This window comes from Sapajus apella, unplaced genomic scaffold, assembly GCF_009761245.1.
Source record: "Sapajus apella isolate SASKATOON/1434 unplaced genomic scaffold, GSC_monkey_1.0 scaffold12, whole genome shotgun sequence".
Taxonomy (NCBI): Eukaryota; Metazoa; Chordata; class Mammalia; order Primates; family Cebidae; genus Sapajus; species Sapajus apella.
Genome location: NW_022436952.1, coordinates 24,148,726 through 24,163,084, shown reverse-complemented (window position 1 = coordinate 24,163,084; position 14,359 = coordinate 24,148,726). Strand labels below are relative to the sequence as shown.

The window sequence follows — 14,359 nt, the reverse complement described above, 5'->3', positions numbered from 1 at the left end:
CAGAGGCCTCTTTTTAGATTCTCAGGGCTTATGAAAATGCCAATAAGACAAAATGAGGCACTTAATGGAGCTAAGGCAGCAAGGCAGCCCTTGGGCCAGAACCAGGACCTGGGGCTTTTCATCTGGGTCTATTACTGGACCACACATCTGCAAGTAACAAATAAACCAGCTGAGATTTGGTTCCAAAGTCGTGACCCAGTGTATTTCCTTTCCCAGAGCTCTCTGGCTGCTGTTGCAAGATGGCCAAAGAATGGTCACTGTCCTTAGTCTTTTTTGATGGAGAATGAGGCAAAGAGAGGCCGGGTGGCCCCGCAGATGCCCCATGACACCATCATTTGGTAGGGTTATCTAATTGACAAGTGCCCTGAGTGGAAAGAGCCCAGGCTTCTCTTCCTGGGTTTGATGTTTACTTGGGGATTGATCTTGAGCGAGTTTCTTTAGCTCCCGGAACCCTCAGTTTTCTCATCTGCAAAATAGAGTTAATACAACATCAAAGCTGTAGTGGTGGTCCCATGAAATAGTACAGAGCGTTGCACCCTTAAAAATGCAGTCGAGGAAGTACCAAAACGCCTGCCTCAGGGGATCTGGGGAGGGCTGGGCTGTCCCCATGCCTGACGCGAGGCAGGCCCGTCTTGGAGGGGCGGTGGCCAGCGTCCAAGTGCTGCCGTCTTCCTACCCTTTCAACCTCCTGCCCACTGCAGCTCCCCTGACCAGAAAGAAGCAGCGTTCCCGACAGACAGGCTCAAGCACGGTGACATCCGTAGGGGTGCGGGCGAGCAGCCCCTCCTCATTGGACCCCAGGGGCTTCGGGCAAGAATGGAGAGCAGGCAGAGGTCACATCCTCCTCCTCTTCCTCAAGCTCTCGGGCTGCGTGCCCGCAGGGGCACGGCCCTGTGCGCGGTGGCACCAGGGCCATCGGGCTGGGGTAGAGGAAGGCCCGACCTCTGCGCAGCAAAGAAAACAAACACAGATGTGTTTGGCTGGGACTGGGAGGGAGAAAGTGGCCCCCTCCTCCCGCCCGCGCGCTCCCTCGGGCGCGGGGCTCTCCGGGCGGCGCGGGGTCCGGGCGAGGCTGACAGTCCCCTGCGGCCCCTCCTCCCCCCACGGGGTGCGCGCCCGGCCCGGCCCGGCCCAGCCCCCTCTCCGGGGTTTCCCCGGGCGCTCTCTAGCTTTCTCTTTGTCTCTGCTGCTCTTTCTCGGGCTCCCGGGTTCCCACCCGCCCGTGCTCTCCCTCTCGGGCGTCCCGGGCCGGTTCCCTTTAACTTTCTTCTTTCCCGGGGTGAAAACTTTGCTCGGAGCTGGCGGTAGCTCGCGGACGTTATTGGCCGGCGCCCCGCCCGGCGGCCCCGCCCCCCGCCCCCGCGCTCCCCTCCGCCCCTCACTCCCAGCGCGAGTGGCGGCGGCGGCGGCGGAGCCTTCGGGGGCGAGCGCGCGTGTGTGTGAGTGCGCGCCGGCCAGCGTGAGTGTGTGCGCCCCGGGCGCGGGCAGGGCAGCACTCCGAGCGCGGCGGGAGCGGCGGGAGCCGGGCGGCCGCGTCGTCACTCGGGCGAGAGAGGCGGCGGCGGCGGCGGCGGCGGGGCCGGGGCCGGGGCAGCGGCGGCCGCGCTGGGCATGGAGCTGGCAAGCCCGCGCTGAGGCGGGACGCGACTGCTAGCAGCCAGCGAGAGGCTCTCCGGCGACCGGCGCGCGGGCTCCCCGGCGGGGCCAGGCAAACTTTTCTTTCTCTTTTGCCCCTTCCAGAGGTAAAGTCCCAAGCGCGGACTTTCCGGCGGGGAACGCAATCGGGGGCAACTGAGTGGGACCCCGGGCTGCGGGAGGAAGGGGAGCGGGCCGTTGTGGGGTCGGGGTCCCCCAGCTCTCCTGCGCCCGAAACTTGGGGTGCGAGGTGGGCTGGCCGCGGACGGGCAGACCGGCTTGGGCATGCCCCTCGGGGGCATGGAGGCGACGGTGGCGGGGAAGCGGAGCGTTCTCCCGCCGCCCCGGCTCGCCGCCTGCGGGGGAAGAAGGGGCGCGAGCGGTGCGGGCTTGGAGAGCCCCGGACTCGCCGCCCTCGGGACTTTGGGGCAGAGAGGCGGGCGGGCGGCTGCGGGGTTGGTGCCCAGGAAGCTGGGCGTTCGCCCGCGTCCCCGCTCGCCACCCCGCCGAGAGCTGAAGGGCGCGGGGCGGGCTGGCTGAGCGCAGCTCCCTTCTCTCCGCAGGCGCCTTCTGTGGCAGGCGGACCGATCCTCGGCGTGGCGGGGCCGGGGCAGGCTGGACGCAGCATGATGCGCGCAGTGTGGGAGGCGCTGGCGGCGCTGGCGGCGGTGGCGTGCCTGGTGGGCGCGGTGCGCGGCGGGCCCGGGCTCAGCATGTTCGCAGGCCAGGCGGCGCAGCCCGACCCCTGCTCGGACGAGAACGGCCACCCGCGCCGCTGCATCCCGGACTTTGTCAATGCGGCCTTCGGCAAGGACGTGCGCGTGTCCAGCACCTGCGGCCGGCCCCCGGCGCGCTACTGCGTGGTGAGCGAGCGCGGCGAGGAGCGGCTGCGCTCGTGCCACCTCTGCAACGCGTCGGACCCGAAGAAGGCGCACCCGCCCGCCTTCCTCACCGACCTCAACAACCCGCACAACCTGACGTGCTGGCAGTCCGAGAACTACCTGCAGTTCCCGCACAACGTCACGCTCACGCTGTCCCTCGGCAAGAAGTTCGAAGTGACCTACGTGAGCCTGCAGTTCTGCTCGCCGCGGCCCGAGTCCATGGCCATCTACAAGTCCATGGACTACGGGCGCACGTGGGTGCCCTTCCAGTTCTATTCCACGCAGTGCCGCAAGATGTACAACCGGCCGCACCGCGCGCCCATCACCAAGCAGAACGAGCAGGAGGCCGTGTGCACCGACTCGCATACCGACATGCGCCCGCTCTCAGGCGGCCTCATCGCCTTCAGCACGCTGGACGGGCGGCCCTCGGCGCATGACTTCGACAACTCGCCTGTGCTGCAGGACTGGGTCACGGCCACCGACATCCGCGTGGCCTTCAGCCGCTTGCACACGTTCGGCGACGAGAATGAGGACGACTCGGAGCTGGCGCGCGACTCGTACTTCTACGCGGTGTCCGACCTGCAGGTGGGCGGCCGGTGCAAGTGCAACGGCCACGCGGCCCGCTGCGTGCGCGACCGCGACGACAGCCTGGTGTGCGACTGCAGGCACAACACGGCCGGCCCGGAGTGCGACCGCTGCAAGCCCTTCCACTACGACCGGCCCTGGCAGCGCGCCACGGCCCGCGAGGCCAACGAGTGCGTGGGTGAGTGGGGTGCGGCGTCGGAACCGGCGGGGGCTTGCAGTAGCGCGGGTCGTGGGAACGGTGGGAGGTGCGTTCACGGATGCCCGGGACCCGAGAGGGCTGAGAGCAGGTCCCCTCGCTCGCGTGGCGCTCGTTGTGGACGCCGGATTTTGCGCCCAGTGCCCTCTGCCAAGCCATGAAACAGCAGGAGAAATGTTGCCGGGAGGGGGTTGGCAGAGCATTTGCAGACAGGTCTCCCTAACCCTGAATCCAAACGCAAACATTCCTTTCCTTACCACCTCGTTGAGCTAGACGCTGGGATTCACCTCCACCCACCCACCCCTTTCCCACGGCTGCAGCTGGACTCGCGGTTGGGGACCCCGGCCCAGTTCCCAGGAAGCACCAGCTCCACACCTACAAATCCCTTGGGAAATGGCAAAGAACTGCTTGCGGTTTGGGGTCAGTTCAGTACCCGGCGAATATCACTCCTGCCTTCCATTTGCCTTGTTATGATTTGAAACAATTTTTTTTTCTCTTTTGAGCAGCGTGTTTTTGTTAGCAAAAGAAGAGTGATGTGATTTCAATTAATTACTATCTACCGATTACAAAGGAGCGTTCAGTAATTATTTTAAACGAATTCAATTCCCGTCTAAAAAAGTATACCCGATTTTGTTGTTGTTGTTAGCTTCAGGCTTTGGTGAAATTAAACAGTTTTGAATTAACTAAGGGTCCAGCTTCTCGCTTTTTAAATAGGGTTTCATTTCCTGAAAGAGAAATCTGACAAAACCGGGTGAATACGGCTGGGTCAGAAATGAGGCTAAAAAAGCAGACCTCCTTGTGAATTGCACGACTTTGCTGCTGCAGAAGCTCTCAGGAATCAGTTTCTCCCCAGAAAAAAAAAAAAGAAGAAAAAGCAGTGTGGGGGGAGGGTAGGTAGGAAGACTACACCTTACTTTTCAGTATGGGAAGTAAAGTTCCAAATCCCACATTTATTTCAGTGAAGATTATTCAGTCTGTAAATGTAGCATTTGGTGTGCATCTTTTGTGAACGTACACATTTTTTCTCCCTCTCTCCCCACCTCCAACAGCCAGTGTGAGTCTCTTCAATTGCTTTGCCCTTTGAGGCACATTGCAGTTTGCTGGTCCCCACAAACACACGTTTTGAGGCCTGGTTCTGATTAATTGTGTCATGTTGTTGTCGAATAGTTTGTGCCTCATGACTGCGGATGCAGACTTTGGAGCAAGGGAATGGAAAACATGTCTTGGAGGGCCGGGTGACTGCAGAGGCCCAGTCAGGCGTCCTGGTCTGAAGACGCCCGGCCTCCCCGCCTGCGGTTGCACAGCAAGGCCTCCATTTTCACACTCGTGTCCCACTCTTGCAGACCTGATTGTTTGTCCCCTTTTGAGGGTCAGAACTAGTTTCCAAGTCTGAAGACACTTTTCAAGATTTCGCAGAGAGACACACAGGGAGAGAGAGAGTAGTTACACTCGACTTAGTGGTCTTCTAGAATAAAATTCCTTTGATCTGCTCAATTCCCTCAGAAATGTTGGTTTTTCCCATCTCTTCTCTTCCCCCTCCTTCCTCTTTTCTTTTCTTCCTTTTGTGCGTAAAAGCCCTTTATTGACATTTAAAGGGATTCCCAGGGTTTTGCTATCAGTTTTAGTTTGTATGTGCATATGAAAGATAACTCTGTGTTATCACCAGCAGGGTCTAATTGGACAAATGAAAGTGAGTACATTTAAGCGAATAAACTTGATGTGGTGGTGAAATTTCACTGGCTTGAAGATTTGTCTTAGCGTTGGTATTGTTCAGGTTCACCACCCACCCCCCAGGTCTTGCTGTCACTTTGGATGTGGACACGTAACCTGCGTTTGTTGTAACGATGGTCATACCCTTGAAATAATCTCTATAGTTTAGGATTTTGTCTTTTGACCAAAGCACTAACTAGGCACACAAATTGGATTGACCTTTTTTTTTTTATTGGCTAAATTGAGCAATCAACATAGTAACTAATGTAATTAGTAACCTTTTTTGTTCAAAAAGTTTAATTAGGCTTAATAAGTACATAATCTACATGACAAATGATTGGCTAACAATATTTTTCTGGGTTTTACTGAAGTTATTTTAATTCCCAGTAGTTAAAGTATCTTTAAATCTTGCCAATTATTCAGTCATCTCATAAAAGCAAAGCCAATTCAACTATGTTAAAGTTATTTATAGTTTCCTTTTTGAATAGACGTTCTGATACCTTGTAGATATAGCTGGGAACATCAGATTGAAGTTCCCATAAAGTCTTAATTGAAGTCTTAGTGATTTTTCCATCATTCTGTAAAAGAGAAAGACAGCAGGGACAATTTAGGGGTGATTTACAATTAAAGGTCGAGCTTTTTATGAAAAGGCCCTGTAGTGGAGACATGTGAATGAATTAGTATTTGACAGGTGTTCTCAGATACTAAAGGGCACTGTGCTAGGAAAAAGCATTAATAAATCCTTCAAAAGTAACTTTGTACTATCAGAGACTCAGATTTTCCTCCCAGCATAATCTCTTCTTGTGAATTTCACACTGTTGACACATAAAGTCAAGCTACCCAGAGTATTTACAACTACGGAAAAGTAAAGAAGTATATATTTTTAATTCCTATAATCAGTTTTAATAACACTGAGCCTATTACTGTGTTTTGGTTTTTGCTTTTATAAAATAATGAGACATGATTTGTAATAAATTAAAATGGTATCCTTCCCTAGGTTAACCCTGTGCACCCCCCAAAGAAACCCTAAAATTTACAGATTTGTCACTATTGTCATTTGACTAGCAGTCCTTCGACATAGGGCCACCGTACTCGTAGATTACTAAGGAATACACATATCCCATATGTTTTCTTCGGTCCAGTTTTCTTTTCAGTGTTGTTTCAAGGTCAAGCTCTCTATGGAATAAAATATGAACTTTTGTAAAGCCCAATTATATTTTAAATACAATTTTTGGATTTCTTCCGGGGGAAGGGGGAAACAACCCTCAAAACAATATGATAGGCAAGAGTATGTATAACGTTACAGCCTTGACAGCTCTCAGTGGAAAAACTAAATACTTTTCGCCCATATGTATCAGCAGTATTCACATGCTTTTATACACATGTGCATTTACATTCATTGTGTAAAGAGGCACCCATGCATGGTGGGGGTGTGTGTACATTCAAGGCAAAATGCATGAACAGTTTTAAACCACCTGGGTTGCTAGGCCCTTCCCCCTCCTTCCCTTTTTTCAAAAGAGCATCTGAAGACCATATTGTGTTTCATAAATTATTGACATTAGTTTTAATCATTGTCCGCCTGACGTAGGAACTGTGTTAGTATTTAGTGCCTGATGAAGCATGCTGTTTAATCTTACTGTGGAGTTGTCAGCATGAGCCCCCACTTGGCTTGTGACAGGTTGAGCTTATGAAAACTTGTTTTGCGACTCACTCTGTGGCTTTGCATTGCCCAGCTGTAACCCAAAACCCACACGGAAGATGTCTCTGCAAGATGAACACAAGAAGATGTGCTGGGTCGGCCTCCTATGGTCATAGATACCTGCAATATAATGCTCGTAATTCTTTGAACATGGCTTTGGGTTGGGGATGGAGGGGATGTCCTCATGCTGTCAATAGCTCAGGTGCTTGGGTCCACCCTCATTCATCCCTGGCAAGAGATAGAGGTTATATTGGAGGTGTTGCTGTGAGAAATCCAATGCCCCACTGAAGACTCTTGCAAAATCAGAAGGCTAAAATTATTTGCTGCTTAGTCCGGAGCCTGGCACATAGCTATAGATGAGTGAATGTTTTTAATAGTTATAGTAGGCTGGGCGTGGTGGCTCACGCCTGAAATCCCAGAACTTTGGGAGGCTGGGGTGGGTGGGTCACCTGAGGTCGAGAGTTCAAGACCTGACCAAAATGGAGAAACCCCGTCTCTACTAAAAATACAAACATTGGCCAGGCGTGGTGACGCATGCCTGTAATCCCAGGTACTCAGGAGGCTGAGGCAGGAGAATCCCTTGAACCTGGGAGGCGGAGGTTTGCTTGAGCCAAGATCACCTCACCGTACTCCAGCCTGGGCAACAAGAGTGAGACTCTGTCTCAAAAAACAAAAATAGTCATAGTAATTATTACAATTATTGTCATTATGATGATTAACCCTTGAGGACTTACTCTTTGCCAAGCACTCATGTTCATTTAGTCATTTAATCACTGATTATGCTAATAATAGGGACGATGATTGTATTTCTTTTAGAGATGGGGAAACCATGGCCTAGAAACATTAGATGGTTTACCCAAAGTCACATGGCTACTAGGTGGTGGAGCTGAGACTCCAGCCTGATGTTTGTGCTTTGTTCTGTTGCATCCACTGTGCTGCCTTTCCATAGGACGAATGGATGGGTGGATGGAAGAAAGGATGAATGAATGAATGAATGAATGGCAGTGATACATCCATGTGTAGGTGGAAAGCTGGAACAACCTATTACTTCTTGCTAGAACTGGGAGTGGTTCCCTAGTTGTGTTGCATTATATATTTCACATTATATTTTATTTATTATATTATATTCATATATACTTAACATGAAGTTGTATATAAGAAGTTTTCTTTTATCTTAGCCATCAGGCCTGCTGGGAGCTGGAAGTTAGGCCTATGAATTAAGGGGGTTTAAATACTTCCTGTGGGTTCTTGGCATATCCACCGGTGTTGCTACTGGCCAAGTTTTTCTTGATATCAGGGCCTGTGAGCTCCCTCAAAGGTGGCGAAGCCGAGCTGGGGGTAGTCAGAACTCCTTTTTTAAGAAGGCCTTCTCTTTTCACCCTTGTATTCACCATCCCTTTGCTTCACCAGAACGTATTGAAAAAATCCAAGAAGTGGCTGAAAGTATTGTTGCCGAAGAGAGGAGGTGGATGGGGGATGGTATGACCCGGCCGGTCACTGGTGTGGTGCTGCTAGGTACAGTTTACATGAGTCAGCAGCACAAGGCTGTCATTCATCTCTACTGGCTCCATGGCAGCTGATGTGAGGTTCTCTGCTGGGGTCCTCATTAGCATCTGTTGATCAGGAACCTCAAGACCAGGAGGCCGCTCCCTGCTCCACCCAGAGAAGGGAGGCAGGTTTGTCAGGGGAAGCCTTCTGGGGTGGGTCTGCGTGTTTCCAGGCTCTGCCTCACTCTATGAGCCCTGCCCAGACTTCTCTCTGACCTCCTCCTCCTGTAGAAAAATGAGATCCTCGGAAAAGTATTTGAGACTTTATGTCCAGAGTAAATATTGGAAAAGCAGTGGGTTGAAATTCAGATGTTCCCTGGAAGGAATCCCCTCATTTTCTGCTCACAGCTGGTATCGATATTTCCTTCTTGAGATGAGTTGTGCTTTTCATTAAGTAAATTTTTTGTCTTGGGATTAAACCAACATTGTATTCTTAATAGACTTTTATGTTTACACTTCAAAAGTCCACTGGATTGTTACTTGTGTTATCTTGATGGCTTCTACAGTGTCTGCAATGCACACTGGCTTTACCAAAATAAATGGCTCTCTAGGGAACTGGATTATAAAACAGCCTTATCTGTGGATGCACAAATACGGATATTTTGTGAGCCAGTGTTTTTTTTTTTTCATCCTTTCAGAAGTGTTAATCATACCTTGGGTTTCTGCAGTGCCTTTCATTATAGGGAGACGGGAGGTCTCGGAGGGCTTTTGAAATGCTCAGGACTTAAGCCTAATACTTGTAGAGCGGCCCACAGCATTTTGCCTGTCGTCTGGAAGCCCTTGTGGTCTCTGCAGGCTTAGAAGCCATGGTGTTGGTCTGGGTGGCCTGGGAACTGCGGAATTTAGAATGTCCGTCCAAGGTGGTTGTGGGGCTGCATCCTGAAGACAGACCACAAACTCCTACTGAGTGCCCGGCATTGTCCTAGGTGGTTGGTGTGTGCTTTGTTTCAATTAATCAGATTGCCACCAGAAACGGAAGCTTTTCAAAAACACATGTCCTGGCCACCAAAGGGCAGTTTTTACACAAATGGGACTAAGTGTGGACAAGTCCGCAGGGCACATCTTGGCTTAGTCTGTGACACCGTTGCATACAGAGAGAGCAGGGGGTATCCGGAGCGTTTGTTTGGAAGACTGATCGCATAAAAGCCGTGTCCTATTATAGCCGACTCCGAGGGACAGTTGTTCTGAATAGTGCTTGAAAGAAGTGAGCTGCCTGGGCCAGTGCCCTAGACACGGACGTTCACCTCAAAGCTATCTGCTCTCATGAGGTTTGACCTGAGTAGCACAACTCGGTGAGTTCAGTGATGCACTCCTGTCTCCTTACTCCAAAAATGTATCTCTGTTGTAAACTAAGAAATATATTTTAATTTTCCTTTTAAAAGTTGCATAATTGGCTGGGCATGGTGGCTTACACCTTTAATCCCAGCGCTTTGGGAGGCTGAGGCAGGCAGATCACGAGGTCAGGAGATTGAGACCGTCTTGGCCAACATGATGAAACCCTGTCTCTACTGAAAATACAAAAATTAGCTGGGCGTGTTGGCACTTGCCTGTAATCCCAGCTACTCGGGAGGCTGAGGTGGGAGAATCACTTGAACCAGGGAGTTGGAGGTTTCGGTGAGCCGAGATTGCACCACCGCATTCTAGCCTGGTGATAGAGTGAGACTATGTCTAAAAAAAAAAAGCTACATAATTTATGTGAATTTTCCCCCATGTCAAATGGCAGAGACCCATTCCAATTGTCAGTCCTTATCTATAGAGATATGGCTCTCTCTTCAACCCCAGCTCCTGGGAGACTTTTGCTGGGTGTGTATTCAGCCTCAAATACATTATGTTGTACCAGTTCCACCCTCTGATGGAGAGAAGGGACTGTGGCCGTGTGATTGATGAGATGTAGAATGTTTCCTGTCAGACCCTTTTCTTTTTCTCCTGCTGCTGAATGCAGTTCCTGCCCAAAGCCTCCTCCACAGAGGACAGTTCTATCAGAGGCAGCTGCTGGCACTCACAGCACAAAGGAAGATACCCCTGAGGGGACAGGTGTGCCTGTGGTTCAGGGGTTCTGCCAAGCAATGGAAACCTGTGCCCTGCCCTTGCCTGTGTCAGGGCTACCCCCAACAGTCCCTGGACCTTCTGCCACCATTGGAATGAGTGTACTAACAGCAGTTAGGGTGGAATGAGTTCATACTTCAGTGGAAGAAAGATAGTTCTGTAAGCATAGGAGACCTCCATGTTAAAGGGTTCAAGTAAATTTGTTGGGTGAGAACTTTTTTGTTTTTTTGAGATAGAGTCTCACTCTGTCGCCAGGTTAGAGTGCAGTAGTGTGATCTTGGCTCACTGCAACCGCTGTCTTCTGGGTTCAAGCAATTCCTCTGCCTCAGCCTCTCAAGTAGCTGGGACTACAGGCGTGCGCCACCACGCCTGGCTAATATTTTGTATTTTAGTAGAGACAGGATTTCACCATGTTGATCAGGATGGTCTTGATCTCCTGACCTCGCGATCTACTGGCCTCGACCTCCCAAAGTGCTGGGATTACAGGTGTGAGCCACCATGCCCAGCCTCTTTTATTTTCTGAGATGAAATTTTGCTCTTGTTGCCCCGGGTGGAGTGCAATGGCGCGATCTTGGCTCACTGCAACCTCTGCCTCCTGGGTTCAAGCAATTGTCCTGCCTTGGCCTCCCGAGTAGCTGGAATTACAGGCATTTGCCATCATGCCCTGCTAACTTTTTGTATTTTTTGTAGAGACAGGGTTTCACCATTTTGGCCAGGCTGGTCTTGAACTCCTGACCTCAGGTGATCCACCCACCTTGGCCTCCCAAAATGCTGAGATTACAGGTGTGAGCCACCTCGCCCCATTGGGTGAGAACTTTGAAAGCAGAAAGTAACACTCCAGTTCACTTCCCAACTCAGCTAGTGCCTTGGTGAGGAAGATGCTGGAAGTCTGTCTTCCTGGAGAATTTAGGACTGGCCTGTGTGAGGTCTCAGCTCTCTGTGCACGTGGTCATATTTTAGTAGGGGGCCCATCCATGCTCCCTCCTGGCTGGTGCTATTGCTAGATTTTCTAGATTTTTCCCGGGTCTTTTTCTGCCTGCAGATAAGAGAGATTATTGGTTGTCGTGTCCAATTTTCACACATTCCAGAGACTCCACACTTAAGTAAGACAATCTGTAGGACTACAGGGACCTTTAAAGGGCTGGCTTTAAATAACTGAGTCCTATATAAGGAAATGAGTTAGATGTTGAGTTTCCTGAGGACCTGTATGTATGCTGTGCTACATTCCATATTTGAAGCCCCAAAGTGAGGCCACTTCCTACCTGCTTGATTGCCATTGTCAGGGCTTCTGATTTTGTTGGTTTCTGCTCAGAGTGGCTGTGGTAAGTACCTAACAAATGCACCACCACTCCCTCATTCTAAACCAGGGCGGACATTGGCAATCAATTGCAGCGTGCTTTCCTCCTAAGTTCAGAAATGACCTTACACTATTAGACTCTGCAATATAACTCCTTAGGCAGAATTAGCCCATGAGATGAAAACTATTTGCCATTGTTGGTCCCCTTCTGAAGACCTTCCCCTCCCCCTTCCCCAACCTGCAGGCAGAGAAGTACCTTGTATACATGGACATTTCTGGAATATTTACTGTCAGGTGCCTCTGTTTGGTGTGGGCACGTAAAGAAATGTAATGTAGGCCAGGCACAGTGGCTGACACCTGTAATCCTAGCACTTTGGGAGATCAAGGCAGGTAGATCATTTGAGGTCAGGGGTTTGATACCAGCCTGGCCAACATGGTGAAATCCCATCTCTACAAACAAAACAAAATTAGCCTGGCATGGTGGCGCACACCTATAATCGTAACTACTTGGGAGGTTGAGGCAGGAGAATCTCTTGAACCTGGGAGGCCGAGGTTGCAGTGAGCTGAGACCATGTCACTGCACTCCAGCCTGGGTGAAATGCTGTCTCAAAAACAAACAAAAAAAAAAAAAAAGAAAAAGAAAAGAAGTGTAAAGTAGATACCCTCCCTGCAGGTGAAATATGTTCCCATCGAAGAGGTTGTGCACATAAGGGGCAGACGTGTCCACTTGCACTAATCCTGAATACACGGATGAGTATCCAGAGTGAGGCACTTTGCCGAGTGTCCAGGGCACAGGAAGTGCCGAGGGTCTTGGGAGGAAGCGTGTTTCGGATTTGGCTCCTGTACCACGGAAGGATTGGATTTTAGTCCACATCAGGTTTCCCTGCTGCATTTGTTCTGTTGTAGGGTTTTTGTTTTCTCTCATGCCAAGAATTTGAGAGACCATGTTCCCTGAAAAGAGTGGTCTCCCCAGGAATGTCCACTCCGATGTTTCCGGGCAGGTCCTCCAGAACTGCCTTGGAGTTTGAAACAAAAGCTTATCACTGCCCCTACACTCAAAAGAAATTATGCCCCAACCGGGGTCAGGGCTCTGGTGCCTGAGGCTTTCTGGGGCTTCTCTCACCTGAAGGTCGTTCCTTCCACTTGGAACCATATCTCTGTGGCATTGAGGGACAAGGACTCATCTCTGTCACAAACCACTGCCCTCAACACTCTGCTTACGTTTGGTCTGGTGCAGAAAGTGCCTAATAAGAATAGTTCCAACCCCAGCATGAAAAAGAAAACACATTGTGTTTATAGATACAGAATTTGGCATCTGAAACATGAAAGTACCTTTGGGTTGGGTGGCCCCAGGGCAGAGCTGTTGGACACGCCCCCCCCGCCCCCCCGCCGTCCTCAGCCCTTTGGCCAACTCATTTTCCTCTCTTGAAGCCAGACCTCAGAGGTGGGCAGGTCAATCTCAGCCAACTCTTTATTCCCACACCCATCCCCATCTCACTCTATGGCTCAGAATGGGGAGATAATTCATGGTGAGAAAGTACTTGGCCTTCTGAGCTGCCACGGGGAAGGAAATCGTTTCTTGCTCCAATCCACAGAAATCAATTCTTCTTAACCATGTTTTTGGGCAGATTTGCTATCCTGGTACCCAGAAATGCTAGAGAAGAGCAGGGCTGAGCAGTCCTATTTCTTACCTCAGTTTATTGTTTGAACCAGGGTAGAGAACTGTTTTGTTCGTCTTTTTAATCGAAGATGTCTGCAGAAGAAATGAGCCACATGTAACTGAGAATCAAGTTCTGATTTTTCTGATCTGTAGAAAGTACTTAGTTCCAGCCGGGCACAGTAGTTCACACCAGTAATCTCAGCACTTTGGGAGGCTGAGGCGGGAGGATCGCTTGAGCCTGGGAAGCTTCAGACTGGGAAGCATACTGAAACTCCTGTCTCTACAAAAATATGAAAAGAAAGTACTTTTAAGTTTTAAGTCAAGATCAGAGAGCACAACATTCTGTTTACAAATGTGTGAAATACCAAGATACACGTATTAGGGGCAATGGTGAGAGAACCCGTCTTTGACTTCAGACTGTCTGGGTTTAAATTCTAGTTCCATCGGGAGTGTGGACTTAGGCACGTTACTTACGCTGTCTGTGCCTTTGATGCCTTGGTGTCCTGGGGGCTCAGCTCAAGACCACCTTGATAGATTGGGTAGGGTGGGGAGTGTGAGGAGCCCTGTGTTCTGCCTTGAAAGAGGGCTCAGAGAGAGGGGTACGGGCAGGAGAACCAGAGGCAGGGTTCTGATCCTAGACCTTGGGATTTCATTAGCACACATTTCCATAGCCTTTATTATTACCATGCGCTATTCTAAGCCCTTAATAAGTATTACCTCATTTAATCCTTATAACAGCCCTATGAGGACTTGCTATTCCGTTTTTGGTTTTGCTTTGATGGAGTCTTGCTCTGTCACCCAGGCTGGAGTGTGGCAATCTCAGCTCACTACAACCTTGCCTCCCGGGTTCAAGTGATTCTCCTGCCTCAGCCTCCTGAGTAGCTGGGATTACAGGTGTGGGCTACCATATCCGGCTAATTTTTGTATTTTTAGTAGAGACAGGGTTTCACCATGTTGGCCAGGCTGGTCTCGAACTCCTAACCTTAAATGATCCACCTGCCTCGGCCTCCCAAAATGCTAGGATGACAGGTATGAGCCACCACACCCGACCTTGTTATTCTTAAGTAAACTTCTTTTTTTTTGAGACAGAGTCTTGCTCTGTC

The 14,359-nt window shown here is 50.5% G+C and overlaps 1 protein-coding gene across 1 annotated transcript in view; it reads left to right on the top strand.

Moving 5' to 3' along the window:
• Positions 1 to 1,597: 1,597 nt before the first annotated feature.
• The window catches only part of NTN1 (netrin 1), a 218,784-nt gene continuing 206,022 nt past the window's right edge, over positions 1,598 to 14,359 (top strand). The window contains exons 1-2 of the mRNA XM_032280299.1: positions 1,598 to 1,742; positions 2,199 to 3,279. Of these exons, the coding sequence (XP_032136190.1) occupies positions 2,262 to 3,279 (1,018 nt within the window). The 5' untranslated portion in view covers positions 1,598 to 1,742; positions 2,199 to 2,261. The remainder of the gene's footprint in view (positions 1,743 to 2,198; positions 3,280 to 14,359) is intronic.